Source organism: Platichthys flesus, chromosome 6 (genome assembly GCF_949316205.1).
Source record: "Platichthys flesus chromosome 6, fPlaFle2.1, whole genome shotgun sequence".
NCBI classification, from domain to species: Eukaryota; Metazoa; Chordata; class Actinopteri; order Pleuronectiformes; family Pleuronectidae; genus Platichthys; species Platichthys flesus.
In genome coordinates this window covers 10344402-10361028 of record NC_084950.1, presented here as the reverse complement: position 1 = coordinate 10361028, position 16627 = coordinate 10344402, and the positions used below count along the sequence as shown (strand labels likewise).

At 43.0% G+C, this 16627-nt stretch overlaps 1 protein-coding gene across 2 annotated transcripts; it reads left to right on the top strand.

Annotated features, from left to right (window-relative positions):
- The first annotated feature begins 1917 nt into the window (after positions 1-1917).
- LOC133955301 (ras association domain-containing protein 8) lies at positions 1918-16035 on the top strand. 2 transcript variants are annotated; one of them, XM_062390083.1, is made up of 6 exons: positions 1918-2264; positions 8167-8368; positions 10185-10978; positions 11184-11381; positions 12128-12266; positions 14119-16035. In XM_062390083.1, exons 2-6 carry the CDS (start codon positions 8266-8268, stop codon positions 14232-14234), a joined length of 1350 nt encoding a protein of 449 aa, XP_062246067.1. In that variant the 5' UTR covers positions 1918-2264; positions 8167-8265; the 3' UTR covers positions 14235-16035. The 2 variants fall into 2 exon arrangements, with proteins under 2 accessions (XP_062246067.1, XP_062246066.1); XM_062390082.1 differs by having other exon boundaries at positions 10185-10984.
- The last annotated feature ends 592 nt before the right edge of the window (positions 16036-16627 follow it).

Here is a 16627-nt window from a genome sequence, read left to right as displayed (position 1 = left end):
TAAAGTTTGCAAATGAAAATGTAGTTTAACATTCAGCTCTTAAAATATCTCTTCTTCGGTTCATTTCCACAGTTTCAGACATCACCCAGTAAAAGCTACAATATGAAATCATTGCAGTGAAATATACTGCTTAGAAAATGGGAACTACAGAACAATAATATTTGCATAAAATTACAAAAAACACCAGAGAATAAAACTGCCTTCATTTGAAGGGATTCCATAATGCATATTTAAAATAATTGATTAATCAACAGCACTCACAGATGTACTTGATGACATAAACAATGGCTGGAATTCATGCAGATATCGTGACTCACTGGAATGTACCAATGCTTTATTGAAAAAATACATTATTGACTTAAGATTAAGATTAAAATGGCTGTTACGAAAGATTTAATTTCACTTATATAAAATGAAGCTCGTCTTTCTAGCATTATAAAAGTCTGTTATTTTTATATAACTAGACTTGATGAGTAAAAGCACTTAAACCTGCTGAAGACATCCCCCTGGTTTACTAGAAACCCAGCAGACTCCTGAGAGAGAAAAGACATGACAGCTCCAGCTGACATTTCATTTCAATAGGAAGTTCTATTCTGTCACAAGAGGGCAGTAGGCCTCCATATATACATGGTCCCATGGTTCAGCAGCTGCGCCACTTGATTTTAGAATATTACTCCTTTGCTTTTGCAAATACAGAGAATGTGTGAGTTGAAACGGAAATAACTATATTATACTATTCATTTATGTAAGTTGACTTGTGAGAAACCCTTTTTTTCTATTGTTTGTGACACTAATCATTTTATTTAATTATGACTAACCCTTGAAGTGTTCTACTATACAGTATTTCACTTATGGTATATTCTGGCAAATGTGTCTTGTTGCAACTGCACGATATTTAAGTAATTTTTATATTATGCATTATAGTTAAAGTTATGTTTTTTTTAAAGATTATCCTGCTGTGCCTTTAAATCAAAGCAATGCACGTGTTTCATTGTTTTCAAAAGTTCTGCTTTGAAAACTTTCAATACTGCACATTGGACACTATCAATTTATTTTAGTCCAATTACATGATACATTAGACTTTTATAGTGATAGTGGCTGAAATCCACTGCTGATCATTGCCTAGCTCTACGACAGGCCAGGCCCAAATGGCCTGAATCCGATTTTTTTATTTCGGAAGGAGCCCTACGAAAAGAACCATGGAAGGCAAATATGACAGAGGTAGTCAGTCAAGCAACAGGGAGGCCCAAAACCTGACTGACTACTGTGAAGCAAAACCTGAGTGGTCGTATATGGGGACCAGTCTGTGTACGCTCACGTCTGTGGCCTCCATGTTTATTACCGACATCTTCTCTGTGTTACCTGTGTACACAGACTGCTACGTGGGACGTCTTGTTGTTCCTCTGCCAATGCACACATGGCGGCTGTGGGGTAGAGGGGTTGACATCCAACCAGAAGGTCAGCGGTTCGATCTACATGCCGAGGCGTCCTAGGCCCAGATACTGAACTCAGAATGGCCCATAGATGGACTGTATGAATGTGTGTGAATGGCAAAGCTGTACCGTAAAGTGCTTTGAGTGGCCATCAAGACAATTCAAATCCAGACCATTTACATTAGGGCCATGACCAGTTCACATTGGAGTCTGATCCTGGCAACATTTTAAAAGATGATTGTGAACAGCTACATAAAAAAAAATAAGATCAGGAGGAAACACACACTTAAGCAGTAAGTCTTGCAGTGTGAACGCAGCTCTGTGTGAGTATCTAATGGAGGGAGGTGTTTAAATATCCTGGAAGTGTAGGAGTTGTCTTCGGGCTGTAGGTGGCCCCTCGGCCCCTCGGCCCCTCCGCCCCGGCAGAGTGCATTGCAGCTTTAAAACAGTCCACAATGCCTTGCGGTGTCCCACTTCCAATGCACAGTATTTACCAGCAGGAGTATTGAAACGGCGAGAGAGGGGCAATTTCCGCAGCGACCGCAAAACACCAGCGCGCAGACACCGGACGGACTCAAAGTTTCGGACCATAACACAGCAGTCGGCTGTTTTTCGGTCACGTCCGCAGCCTCGAGTCGTGCGTCGCGTTTTCCGTCGTCCCGCAGCGAAACGTTACTTTGTCGCAGTTGGTCTGAAGTGATTCACCGGGAGACGGTGAGAGGAGAGGAAACGCTCCCACCGCGGATTTGACGTCTTTCACCTCCGGTTTCCGTTCGTGAACTTCTCCCGGGATAAGGAGCCCTTAAGCCGGACCGGCTCTGCGCAGTGGAGGTGAGATAAGAGCGGATATAACGGTTTGACGCGTCGTATAGTTGTGACGCCGGATAACGGAAACATTTCTGTAGTAGAATAGTTCTCCTGCCTCCGTGAGACCACTACAGCTAATTATCGCCATTTCTCCAACCTCGTCCTCCTCCACAGCAACTCTGAGGCGGTGGTGCCTATTAATACTAAAACTAACACTGGAAAACACCACTGAGGAAGGTCTTCTAGGATGTTTATTGGCTAATATCGTTTGTGTTTGTGTGTCCTCATCTGCTACCTGGCTGAATAAAAAGATAATTATCGCAATGTAACTTTTCCTCGATAACAATACTCAAAAGTTCAATATACATTGATGTATTGTTTGTCGATTGAATTGCAAAGTAAGGAGGTAAAACACATAACTGATCTTCCTCAGGTTTGGAAAATGTTTTGCTGTCCACCAAGCGTTTGTCATTCTCTGTCCATGAGAAATAGTCTTTAAACTTGAAAGAAACCACAATTTATCGTGATAATTATCGATATCGATTGATATGAATGTTTCTTATATTTAGAACTTTTTGGGCCATATCGCCCAGCCCTATAAATGACCTCACGAAGGCATTGGTTTATTCTGCCTTAAAATAACTTAGTAGGAAAATATTTACTTTGACGTTAAGTTAAATTGTTATTATTCCCCACATAACTGTCTCCCCAGATTGAGCCTCTTCTGTAAACACTACAACCTCCATTCTTCTGAAATGTTTATATTTATCAGTTCTCGTGACAGAGTCATTATTTAAAAAAGTCAGCCACAGTTATTTCTGTCTATAACTTCTTCTCTAACATACACCAGGTGTAGCAGAACCAACCTGTGGAGAAGCTGCATTCAGTCAAAACGCTGTTCTGTCTTACATTCTCATGCTTTGTGATCTACGAGGATTGCTTTATTTTGGTAATAGAATCCTGTAATTCAGTGGTCTTTGCTGTGTTTACTGGTGTCAAAGCACGAAGAAGACAGGCTGCAAACTAAACTTTCACAGACTGGAAAAATAGGTTAAAAAAACTATTTTTCCTCATGAGTCGTCCGTTACAGCTGCTGTTGTTTAAACCATTTTCGGTCTATATAAATGCTTATATGTTGGAGTGTGATTCAGCTACAAATGGTGTTTTTACAAACCGCTGGAACATGTAAACTCAAGCCTCGGAGGCCTCTTATTTTTTGGTTGTTGCCCCGCTGTGCCCCAGTGCAGGAGCCTGCTGCCTATGCCCTGCTGGCTCTTCAAAGCTGGATAGAGAGCAGGGAACATGGCAAGGGAACAAAGGCGGCATTATAGCTGGCTGAACGTGCCGTCCAGATGTTCCAGTTCCTGCCAGCGCTGACCTCCCAAATAGGGGAATAGGGGAGGCTGCTCCAGCGCCTAATAGTTTAATATCAGCCAGGCAGAGAGAGAGAGGGAGAGAGAGGGGGAGGCTTGCTTAGGGGCAGGGGCCACTGGAGCGCTCTCGGGAGCTGTGGGTTTTGTGTATAGCGTGACTGGAAGTAGGTTTAATTCCAAGCACCCCAGCCTACAGATTGGTGAACCAGCAAAACTTAGGAGTTGGAGCTAAAATTCTGCAGAGGTGCTGGCCAATGCTAGCACCTTTTTGTCAAAATGTTGCGGTTTCTTTGGCTCTGTCTGTAGCTGGGCTCCCATTCACTGTTCTCAAAAAACCTCAGATGCAAAAAAGGTGAGTTTGAATGGTCTTTCATCCTCTCTGATATGAACAATGCCCCCTTCATTTAAGTGTATATTTATCTTTATTGCAGCCATTAGGTCTTGTAAAAGAGAAAACAAATAGAAAACATTTGGAAACTGGGGTTCATCTTTTTAGTTCTTCAGAACCAGGAGCTGGATCTTGCTCATTTCCTTTATCCAGAATGTTGCATTGAACACACTTTATCTTGGCCTCAGCTCGTTGAAGTGTCACTGTGTAGCTGTTGCATGGTGCATAGCAGAGATCACAGAGTGGACAGACCCATATAGCTTTCTTATCTCTTAGTCAGGGCCGGTTGCATTCTCACAGCCCAGGAATGCAAACCCGGGACGTTATCAGTTTCCACCCTCCAGGATCAAGGCCCATCTCTGGCAGCAGTCTTTCTCTGTCATGTTCTGTTGTGTTTATATTTTCAGAGAGTATTGTATGCGGGCCCGGCTGGCATGTTGAGGATGAGGATCTACTTTATCTTGTTCCCACTGTAAGACTTTTAACTAAGGGGCTGTAATCCTTACAGCGCACCACTGTTGCCACCCAAATATACCTGATGACTCGGGGATTAGTCTGGGCCGGTAGCTCCTGATGACAATCTGAAGGAACTGAGTTGCAGGAAAAAAAAGATTCATCCAATTTGTTCCAACAAAGTTACCACCAGTTCCTCCTCAGTAAACCAGTGTCTGTCTCTGGCTGCTCACAGAAATCTACTTCACAACAGATCTGTTACCAATTACAGCAGCGTATAAATTGCTAGTAATTACATGTTTCTCTACAGGGAGTGCAATTTGAATTAAAGTTTGGTTAGCAATAGGGAAAGGAGGTTTAAATACTAACAGACCGCTGTTTCTCCAGTCTTTAAGAAGTATCCCATTGTCTTTAATTAAAAGCAGTGCGGTGGAGTTTTGCATGTCAGAATCGTATAATAGATAAGTGATAATTCTTCTTTAGCTAACTGGATATAAATTCCTTCCAACTCACAATGAGTGAACCTCCATGCTGCATGAAATGGATGTGTTGTTTTCCCCTCTAGTGAACAATGGTCAACAAGTCGGCAGGGAACCAGAGGGTAATGGCATCTATTCAGGGTGGCAGTACTTGTGGAACATTACTGATTTCCTGTGACATCATTTTTCTCAGTTTTGTTCAGCTACTGCCCCACAGTGAGCTCTACAGAGTAAAACGCACTCTTGGTTATGTTTTGAGCGTAACGCCCATTTTGTTTTCCCCCTTGTTCAGCAAACTGTTCAACTGCACAATACACTGGCCAGTTTGTAATTCCTGACGATAAATCCACCAAAAGAGGCCTTTGTTTTTTAAAGCTCCTACATTAAAGACTCCTCAGTTTGTCTTAGAGGGTGCTGCATCGCGTTGGTCATGTTGGAGCCCCCACAGTAGCATATGGTAGGTTGTTGTTTACACCAGCAGCCAGTTGAAGTCTTTTCCCTGCCAGCTCTGTGGGCTCATGTAGGCCTGGAGAACTGTCCCCAGCAGCCGGGTGTGCAGTGGGCAGGCTCACACACCTCGCTGCTCCGAGGGGGGATGCATCTCGAGTCCACCCCGCTCAACCGACTGAAACAAATGAATGCGGGGGCTGAAAATCATCTCGTGTCGGAGGTTTTACTGCAGGAAGTTGATCATCTCTCAACTGAGCTTAAGTGGAATTCACAGGAATTTAAGCCCTCCTCTCGCCTCATGAAATGCTCCTCTGGCACAAGACGGGCTGCACAAATCAGGGAGCGGGCATCTCCCCAGGCTGTGGCTTTGACAGGCCAGAGGAATGGAGCTCGCAGTGCTCAGGATGGCACTCTGCCCCACGCCGCTGTGCCTGTATCATATGTTAGGTTTTCTGGGTTAGTGTTAATGGATATTCAATAAATGTTTTGAGTCTGAGTGACATTTGTAAATGCCCCCCTGAGTTTTCTCTGAGGAAGAAACCTTGGATAAGCCTGTTTGTTTTGTCTCTGCTGCACATGAAATGTTCTGCTGTGGCTGAGCACTCTCCTTTTTATTGTTTGTGCATTTTGATACAAATTAAAGTTTCATGACCATTCCCAATGCACAGAACCTCATGCAGTGCTCTGTGTTTATCCATTTTGACTCGATGACATTAGTCTTTACAAGTGTTGTAAAACACAGGTAGTATTTATTTTTCGTCTTCCGCCTCCAGAGTATCCAAATGTTCTCTCTGGCTAAATCCCCTGTGCCTGCTTTGCATCAAGATTTCTCATCCCCATTACTGATTCCTCATCCGCCCAGAAAAAAGGGTTAAACAAAATGGTGACAGGGTTTTGGGTCACTGCAGAGAAATCTTGCTTGGTGCCGTGCCTGAGTGTCTGACTACTTTCCTGTTCCTCTCCATCCTCCATCCTTAACGCCATTTAAGGTCAGTCTGAATGAAGGACAAAAGCACTTTCCAACCAGCTGTGAATACTCCAAGAATAGAGTGATCAAGAGTCTGGCCGCCAAAATAAGGGACACTTGCAAACCCACAGATTGATAGTGGATTGATACAAAATGTGTGCACTTGAAACACATCTGGATAGTGGCAAGTATTCCAACATTTGCTGTCGTCGTTTGTCAAAAGTCAGGATTTGTTCCACCTTTTGCTTTTTGCTCTGTTAATCAAACCAAGTGGTTTCTATGTCAGCTTGGGAACGTAGGACTTGTGATTGACCTTTTTAAAAAGTGAACGATTAATTGATCGAAAAAATCAACTCAATAACAACAATAATCAATCATGAAAATAATCGTTAGCTGCAGCTCTGGTGGTCTCTCTCTCTCGCTACAGATGTTACCTCGCAGCGCTGCTTAATGTCTTAACCACATTTGGAGAAGCAGTGGGTTGTGGGTAGGACTGTCTGGTGACTAGAGTGTGGATAGAACCCGTGGGCCAGGGGAGGTGTAATTAGTGGGGGGTTGGCGAACAAAAGGACCTTTTGACTCAGCGGTGTAGGTGCAGTGAAGGTTGATCCAAGGAGACTGATACTGATCTGGAGAGATGCCACTCATTCTCTTCCTGTCCTTCAAGAACATTTCGAAGGATCTGCTGCTTTTGAATGGATTTTGCGTAAGCTCTCGCTGGTTAACCTACACATTTAAGATGTGCTTTCTAAGTCCGAAACAAGCTTCATGTCATGTTCATAATAGTACCAGTGTATTTTTTTTTTAAATAACAGATTATATGATGTATTTATCAGCTGTTTTCTACTAAACCTGAATGAAATCTATTCATTCTATTGTCGATGGACTGACTTAGGTTCTACCATTTGGAAAACAAAAACATACAGAGAATAAATGCCATAGAGCTTCTTTTCTTATCTAGATTGAGAGTCGCAACTGAAAAAGAAAATACAAATGTATTAATCTAGGAATACGCTTCAATTACTTGAATCTGAAGTGTTGCATTTGGTACACGTCGCCATTTAACTTGCAGGACAGTGTGAAATGTTTCCAAATTGCTGACATTTTAGCTACGTCTGAATAACGCCACTCTTCATCACTCTAAGAACAGTACTTGCCAGTGGCAGTGCAACCTAACTGCTGTTTTGAAGCGGACAGGAAGATGTGATTCCTGAGGAAATTGCAGTTTTATCTGGGTGAAACCAGTATACTTAAAAGACACGGTATTGGATCGATACACAAGTGAACTTGCTGATGCCAAACCCCACAGTTTCAATGCTGGCATCAGTATCAGAACATCTCTTGACAGTTTCTTTCCTTCTTTTTTTACATTACTTGACATGTTCTGCCTTCTCTGTTACCCTCTCTCTTCCTGTCCTGGTCTTCCTGCTCTGTCTTCGCTGCCTCTATCTAATTCTTTATACAAAAGCAGGAACTGGACTTGGAAATGTGTCTGCGCACACTCATCTTGCACCCCCAACAGACATGTACCTATTCATAGAGAAGAACAAAACAACAGCGTTATGGCCAGCTGGTCTTGGCAGACCTGTCTATCCATTCTTAACTGGGCAACCCTCACCTTACCTAAGCTGTTGCTAAAATAGCCTGACTGCAGCTTGTAGTTTCTGCTTATTTGGCCACTTGTGTTAGCCAGTGTAACCAAAAGGCAGAACTGTTAGTAAGACTTTTATCCTTAAGGCCGACTGAGCATCATAACTCTGGCCGTGAACACATCCTGACTCACCGTTTCCTGTTTTCCCTTTGGTTTCCTCCCCAGTGAAATACCTAGAGCGGTTTCAACTGTCCTGCACCGCTGGAGCCTTCAATAATGTCGGGGCCAACACATCACAACCGGCCTCCTCGCTTCTGACCCAACATGGAGCTCAAGGTCTGGGTGGATGGAGTCCAGAGGGTCGTCTGTGGGGTCACAGAGGCAACCACGTGCCAGGAAGTGGTGATCGCTCTGGCCCAGGCTATAGGTTTGGAAAAAAACACACACACACTTAAGGTTGAAGCTACCGTTAAACTTTTAACTGCACTAACTTGGTCTTAATGAATTAGGCTACTCCATCATGAGAAATTTCCTGTGTCATGTTTCCCGCTTACATATAGAATTCTATATGAATCACTCATCAGAATTCATAAAGGAATCAACTGCTATTTAAAGAAATGATGTTAGCTGGTTAGCTTTGGGTTTCAAACTGTATCATGAACATATGCGTCCAATGATTGTATAGATCAGATGGAATTGTTAGGTAACACATCAGATTTGTGTGTGATCTATGTTTCATTGGGAACAGTATTAATTTAACTGAATGATTCTTAATCAGGTGCCACTTGTTGTCACAGAGTGACTACTTTTGTTAAAGACTAGAGAAATTGTTTAGTTTCAAGATTCTGCATTTCAAGTAAAGCAGAAAACATTTTCACTCAGTGAATGTGTGCAGTGCAGTGTAGCTCTTTTTACCCCAAAATACATCTGATGATTTATATGTTATTCACATTCATTTCGCATTTCTGTGGAGAAAACTTCCCCAAACGTTCTTCACACTTGGAAAATCCAAACATGCAAAACAATGGATCATCAACCCACAGCTGTCATCTGGGTTTGCAGCTCTCCAAAAAGCCTTTTCTTAAGTGAGAAGAAGTCGTCTTGAGGCACATAAAGAAGGAGTCTCCTGCCTACATGTTCAGCTCCTGCTGAGATTCAGTGGATCTAGTCAGAGGCTTTATTGGTTCTCTAATCAACCCCCCCCCCCCCTTTCCCATATGGTTCCTCCAGGAACAGGGGCACTTGAGCAGACTTTATTGACATCACTTCCCACAAAGCGCGGGGTAGTAGGAGGGAAAGTCTGACTCATCGCTCTATGTCCTGCCAAACTGAGAATGCAGCACTTCTGAGCCCCGTCCTCTACCGCCACAATATATTAAACCATATACACGATAGTAAGTCAACATTGATCACAAGAGTACACATTACTTCAAGTGCTGTGTATAGGTTATTAACACTGAATCATATGTGAGGTAAATATGTTTCTCTTAGTGCTCAAGCCACTGAGAAATACTGTTACACCAACCAACCTATAGATCTATACAGTTCTTATACTCATATTTTTCTACTAGTACACTGCGTTTTGCTCTCCTCACTTATAAAACTGCTGCAAGCCGTTTTCAGAAACCACAATTTCAACTTTCTAGTGGAAAAACTATGAAACATTACACCAATGGGGATGATGATATTCCTCTGTCTGCTGAATATTTAAGCAGACGGTTGTGTGCTAACCAGAGGCCGTATGGACAAAATTTCTCTACTTCCTCTCACTGTACAGAAACAAAGCCAAATATCTCATCTTATTTGTAGCCACTCCAAGTAAACAGTGTTGGGGGGGTTTTGGTGATACACACGCTCCAACAGTCGTGAGTCAGACTCTGAGCCGTCAACATGATGTTACACCCTGTTTTAATAACATCAAATAACCATTTTATATAATATATACATCAGGGTAATGAGAACTAGTTAAACCAGAAACCATCTCTGAGCAATGTCTATTTGACGTTTACTTTATACTCTGTTCCATGTCCCATCTCCCAACATGGAGGAGGCAGGATTCATGACGTTGACCTCAAACAGCCACTAGGAGGCGATCAAGGCACTGGCTTTTCTTTTGGGAGGGGCCATCATGCCGTCCATCTTCACAGTCTATGTTTCCAACATTTTAGTTCCGTAAGCTGGGAGTATTATAGCTGTGTTTCTATGTCTTTGACTTTCGTAACCATCTATTGTGGTGTTTACAGGTCGCACTGGGAGATACACTCTGGTAGAGAAATGGCGAGACACAGAGCGTCACCTCGCCCCTCATGAGAGCCCTGTGGCCTCTCTGAACACTTGGGGCCAGTATGCTGGTGATGTCCAGCTGATCCTGCACCGCACAGGCCCCTCCCTAACTGAAAGACCCCCCTCTGAAGGGCCCGGTTTCAGGGGACCTGAACGCGGGCTGCACCGGCAGAGCCTCCCTCCCCTAGCAAAGCTTCGTCATCCCAACGACCGCTCCCTCCGGCGCCGCGAACCGCGCCGCAAGTCTCTCACGTTCACCGGTGCACCCAGAGGACTGAGGGAGATACTGAGCGGGGGTCGCATCGGGGAGGCTGAGGCCAAAAGGAGACTTCTCCTTGCAAACAGTGGGAATCACCACCATGGAGGTACGGCCATCGGGACCGCATCTCCCAGCCTGTGGGCCTGTCGCATGGAAGATCTGGTCAGACTGGTCGGTCTACAGAGAGAGACTCTCAACGTGCTGGAGAAGAAGCTGGAGGCCTATGAGAGTGAGCTGCAGTCCTGGGCTGAAGGGAGAGGGTTGCGTGGTGGAATGTGCATTGGAGACCTAGGTGCAGGAGGAGGCCTGAAGGAGGAGATCCTGAGGCTGGAGAAGCACCTAAGGAAGACTGAGGTGGAAATGGAGGAGGAGGAGTTTTGGGCCACTGAACTGCAGATTGAGCTGGAGAGTGAGAGGCAGCTGGAAGAAAGACTGCAGGAGCTCCGAGGACGCCTGCAGGGCTGTGAGCACGACATTGAAGAGAAACTGTCAATGGTACAGGTGTGCTATATCTGGGATAAAAACATGTTTTTGTGTTGAAAGATTTGGAAAGGAAAAGTTGAAAGATAAAAGCAGCCAAGAAATAAAGAATAGTTGTGTCGTTACTTCATAGTTGCCTTATTATTACCAGATGTTCTAGTCACGTCTGTGTATTGTCATAGTTTATTTTTTTCATGAAGTGTTTTTGTTGTTCCATCAGGGTGTGGAGGCCGGTCTGGAGGAGGAACGGCTGCAGAGGGAGCGGCAGGAGACCCAGTGGGTTAGTGAGGCAGAGGCTCGGGCTCAGGTCCTCAAGGTTAAAACCGAGCTGAAAGCCCAGGAGAGACAGGCTGTGCAGCTGGAGAGTAGCTGCAGAGCTGTGGACAGGTCCCTTGGACAGAGCAGTAAAAAACTGCAGGTGAGCATTTAAACACCTATTTTCACTACCAGAGATTTTCAGCAAACGAGTGCTGCAGGGTGTTACAGTGATGAGACGGATCATCCTTCAAGAAGATGCCTTTTAAAGGTTTCATATACACTATTCATTGCCAAGATGGGTTTTGCACAGAGCTTCATAAACACACACAACCAGAAGCAAAACAGATTAAACTCACTCTATCTTTAAGAGACCTTACAATATACAGTCCATCTAGGCGGCTGCTGTGCTGACTAGTCAAATAGATCTATCAAATCTCATCAGCGACTGATGTTCCTGTCGTATCTGAGCCTCTGTGTGAGACACTACACTTACTAGTTAGTATGGCTAGCACTTTCAGCTGTGTGTAGCCCATAAACTGGTTGTAACATCACTGTGGGCAGGTGACGGATGAGTTCTGAAAGATGTCACAGTGTGAACAAGGGGTCAATTAAAGGTGTCCACATGCGTGTAATACCTACATCACTACCATCTTTCTTTATAACATGAATGTGCACCAGACCAGAAACTAAAACAAAGAACATGGCTGCTCAGATCACAAACACAGGGCGTGACATCATTCTCTGCTCAGGACTCCATTACTCTGCTATACCAACACATGTTGGCTGCTGTTTTATATAAATATATATATAACCTCAGTTTCTTGTCACCTGTGCCTGTAGAGGTCGGATTCAAGCTGCTATTAATGATTTACAGTTTTCTGAATGACTGTGATTGTTTCATTGAAGGACATGCACCATGATCTGGAGCAACTGACCAAGGAGCTGAGGCAAGTTAACCTGCAGCAGTTCATCAAGCAGACAGGCACCAAAGTCACGGTGCTGCCAGCCGAGCCCAGCGAGGATGATAGTAGCCACATCACTCTTGGTATGCATAATGACGATTTTTTTATTCTCAAAACCACGCACATAAAAACCTTGCATATGATACAAATGTGCTCTGTGTGCACACGTGGTTCTTCAAGCAGTAAGTTATGATGAGCACAAGTTCAACCATCCCTGTGTGATCGCAACTGCAGAACTCTCGCTCAGCAACTTTGGAGGAGGAGACAGGGACTTACAGCTCATTTGATCAGTCACTTTCAACATCCTGAGAGACTAAGATGCAATTTTTAATAATCATATTGACAGTTACACTTCTATTTTTGGATTCTTTAAATGTACGTTATGGATATCTGGAATGTCTGAATGGCTATGGCTGCCATCGAGGGGACAAATAGCTCACTTTCACTTAAATGGCAGTTTGACTGTGCATTAGTGAAATAATTAGTTTCCATCTAGAAACGTATTATTTTTCTACCTAATGTCTTGATAGACTGCCTGGAGGAAATCACTTAGCTGTGTGTGTGTGTGAGAAAGAGAGAGAGAGCAAGAAATTGTGATAGATAAAGTGAGGGGGGGGGGCAATGAAGTCTTATATCAGTTTTTACCCACTCCAGTGTCAGTTATGGTCTCCATGCCAACAGCTGCCAGGATACAGGCGGACCTGGCGTCATTCGTTCACTGTTCTCTCTCCTCCTGACTCCGCCCATCACCCGTTGCCTCTGTCACATGCTTCTGTGATGGCATTATAGGACCAAAGCTCTGTTGTCCCACAGGAGACCAGCACAGAGAAGCCACAATGCAACAGGGGCTCACCACATTAAATTGACTAGCTGCTTATATAGCTTAAGGGGAAATTAGATAAGTGCATTATGTGAGGTAACCAGGGACGTAACCACCAATTTGTCAAATTAAGCCCTCCGGGCAAAGAGGTGTGTATCCACCCTTGCAAAGCAAAGTTTATAGGCTGAAAAAGAAATATACGAACTTACAAATAAATGTGCATGCAAAGAAATAAATGTACAAATCAAACTGTACAAGCACAGGCCTCAGGTTTAAGCTCTTCTATAGAGCACTAATGAATTATTTAGTATTCCGCATTCCCTCTGCATTAATGAGCAAGTAAATGCAGTGTCTGGGATTTCATGTTTGACTTAAACTTGATTGAACCATTTTATCCACCGTAGTCGTAAATTAACTGGGTGGCTGTGTGAAACAGTGGAAGGTAACCTGATTTGAATTTTGGCTCAAATCCTTAACACAACAGTTAACAGTCTTAATCAAACTTAAATATTTGACCTCTCCCAAGAGATTTTCTTTCTGCGGGACATGCACTCCATTGTTGCATTATCAAACTTCATGGTAATGGTTTCCAATTAGGAAAAGTAATGAGTTGAGTCTTCATGTCCTTCTAATAACCTTCTTCTTCATGTGTGTAAAATCTTTTGTGCTGGGCCATAAACCCCTTGCATCTGCTGATTCACTGCACGGCTCAGTAGTGGCCCCTGGTGGCAAAGATATCACATAGCACAAACATGAAATCTATATTGTTATCAGGGAATGTATTGATACTTTTTAGGGATGTAAATAAACAGGGCACATTTAAAAACAATGTAATTTTATAAAGAAATTCAACAAAAATCTGAGAAAATCACAGCAAAATATGTTTTGCTCAACGGCTTATTTTTGACTGTAGGTGTGAATGAGTCACTGGTTGTATGTCTCCTGCGTTAAACCAACTTTCTAGGTTGTGCCACAGTTCTTGCTCAGTGCCAGTTGGGATTGGCTCCAGCTCCTGTGTGACCTTCAAAGTGATAGGCGTAGACAAATGATGGATGGACTTACATTCAGTGCATAGTTTTAAATTAATTGTCTGTTGTTCTCTCGTTAAAATACAGTTCCCCTCACTGGCTCTCTGAAGCGCCCTGGGTCCACCCACACGATGTCTGGTCACCTGCGGGTCCTCCACAACCCTCTCACGTCTGGCCTGAACCCGGAGGGGATCTACGTGTAAGGCTGCTCTACTGGAAGGAAATGCATCTTGTTTCCCTTCCAGAGCAGACATCCCCCCGCCCCCCCGCGCCCAAGCCCCCGAACCCATCAATGCGTGGAAGTCGTATAGTACAGGATACCTCAGTAGCACACTACTATGCACTGTTGTTTCAATCAACCGGAGGCAGCCGTGACTGTAAAGACTCAGATAGTGGAGGAATGATGTCGATCATGGAATGGAAGTCATTTAGCACTTAGTGATGAGCCGTCAGAAGTTAGAGCATGAAGAATCAAAATGTTAAGACGTCTCTGAACATGTCAGGACTTTCTAAACATCAGGCTGATGTGGACTTTATTCATGGACATATCCACTCAAAGTACTTTTACTCTCACTTTAGTACCTGCTGAATGATTTGTAATGTTTTCTCACAAGCATCATGATTGAGAACTGTTGCCTTTTGAACAATATTCTTGGTTTGTGAATCTATGAACTCTATATCTTTGAAATCATGTTATCTCTGCAGTAAAATGCATTTTACCTGGGTCTTATATAAGTAAAGAGAACTCCTCCTGTGTCTGTAGGTGTCTAGATTTGATCTTTTTGCATATGAGAATCTATCCCTGTAGCTCGGACTGTCTGTTCATGTTAAAACTATGCACAAATAGTTAATAGTTTTGTTACTGAAGAATGTTCCCGTCTGCGTGTATCAAAATGATCGCTTACTGTAAATGTTTTCTTACTTTCTATCATTATTAAGTGAATGATTATATATTTTATTACGAAGCAGAATGCAGTGCCCTCAATCCCGCATTATGCACAAGCTGCATAATGAAGCAGTATTAATTATCCTTTTGAGCTGTTTTTGTCTTTTCTTGTTGTTGTTACACACAGATCATTTTTTGCCAAATGTATTGTGCTTGTTTTTTTCCGTGTGAGGATTGGTGGCCAAAGATTAGCAGGTCTTGTTGCATGATTGTCATGTTATTATAGACATACGAGGACGTGCAGAGCAGCCACAGAGTAATAAATCCGTGTGGTGGATCTAAAAACGCAGGCATGTAATAATAACAACGGATCGCTAAAGTTACAGTGTGTATGTGTGTGTGTGTATGGAGCCAGAGTAGCCAAGATAAGACACCCCTCTTAGGTTGTAGTTCAGCTACTAATCACATCAAAGTGCCTTATATTGTCAGTAGGTGTATTGAAGAGTTATACAGTAGAGCTTTAGCTGAGACATTGACGTAACGCTCGTAGTCAGTTAAGCTAAAAAAAAGTTCAATAGTTGCATTAGTGCCACGTCGCTGCACAGACGATAGAGGAGAACTATAGTGACCTTGTGTCTGTCAGTATTCTGTAAAGATGTCAATGGAAAGAACATAAATGAGAGTACTTTCCACTTTGCTACTGTATTACCATGTGCTGTCGTTGGGATCAGCGGTGTCCACCAGGAGTAACAAAAGTTGATGTGAAAGCGAGGGGAGAGGAAAAAAAAAAAAAAAATTTGTCTCTACTTCTCAGTTGAAGGAGAGACACATTTTAAGATTCTTATCCACGATAGTCTATATTTTCAGGTGGATGTGACCCTTTAAGAAACCACTTGTGTGCATTTTTTCCACTGAGGGGGATGAGACATAAGTAGCCGTGGTCGCTGTTTACAACTGTATATGTTCAAGAGAACTCTTAAAAGATGTTGACTGTACATAACCTGTTTTTTTGTTTTTTTCCTGCCTTAATATACTGCAACATGTTGACAGATGTACGGCTGTGTCTGGCTGCTGATATGACTTGGATTGCATGTTTCAATAAACCATCTGACAGATAGTATATGTGTCACAAATGGTGTCAATGATTCACTGACTGTTGGGCTTGTAGGTGTAAATTTGGAATTAATTACCTCCACCCAGGAGTTTTACGTATTCATTTTGTTGTATTTATTATTTAGCAGGATTATGCCAAAACTACTCGACTGATTTCCATGTTATTCTGAGTAGGGGGGGTACGGCCTAAGGAAGAGCCCATTCAAAATTCATGTGGATACGGATCAGGGGGCATTTTTCAACATTTGCTTTAATTTCTCAGAGAATCATTTATGGATCTTGGTGAAAGCTACAAAGGTAAGGGACTGATATTTAGGATTGTGTGCAATTCATTACAGATTCAAATAATAATCTGGATCAAATGAATTGCAAAGTGGTTTCACAAAGGAACTGTCAGGCCCTGGTGGAGGTATAAACTCTACTGAGTGCCACGATCTCCAAACCTTTCACCAGTAGATGGAGACATTTGCTCAGTAATGGAAGAGGCAAGGGACGCAACAAGGCTGGGAGAGAGTGATAGGAAAACCATTTTTTGAAAAGGAATATTGTCGCCGTCTAAAACAGATATTCAAGCAGTAAGTTGACCTTGCTTCATAT

Coding starts and splice junctions, on each gene's coding strand:
- LOC133955301 (XM_062390082.1), top strand. CDS start 8,266: ATGGAGCTCAAGGTCTGGGTGGATGGAGTCCAGAGGGTCGTCTGTGGG. Junction 8,369..10,184: donor CGCTCTGGCCCAGGCTATAG/GTTTGGAAAAAA, acceptor TGGTGTTTACAG/GTCGCACTGGGAGATACACT. Junction 11,382..12,127: donor AGAGCAGTAAAAAACTGCAG/GTGAGCATTTAA, acceptor GTTTCATTGAAG/GACATGCACCATGATCTGGA.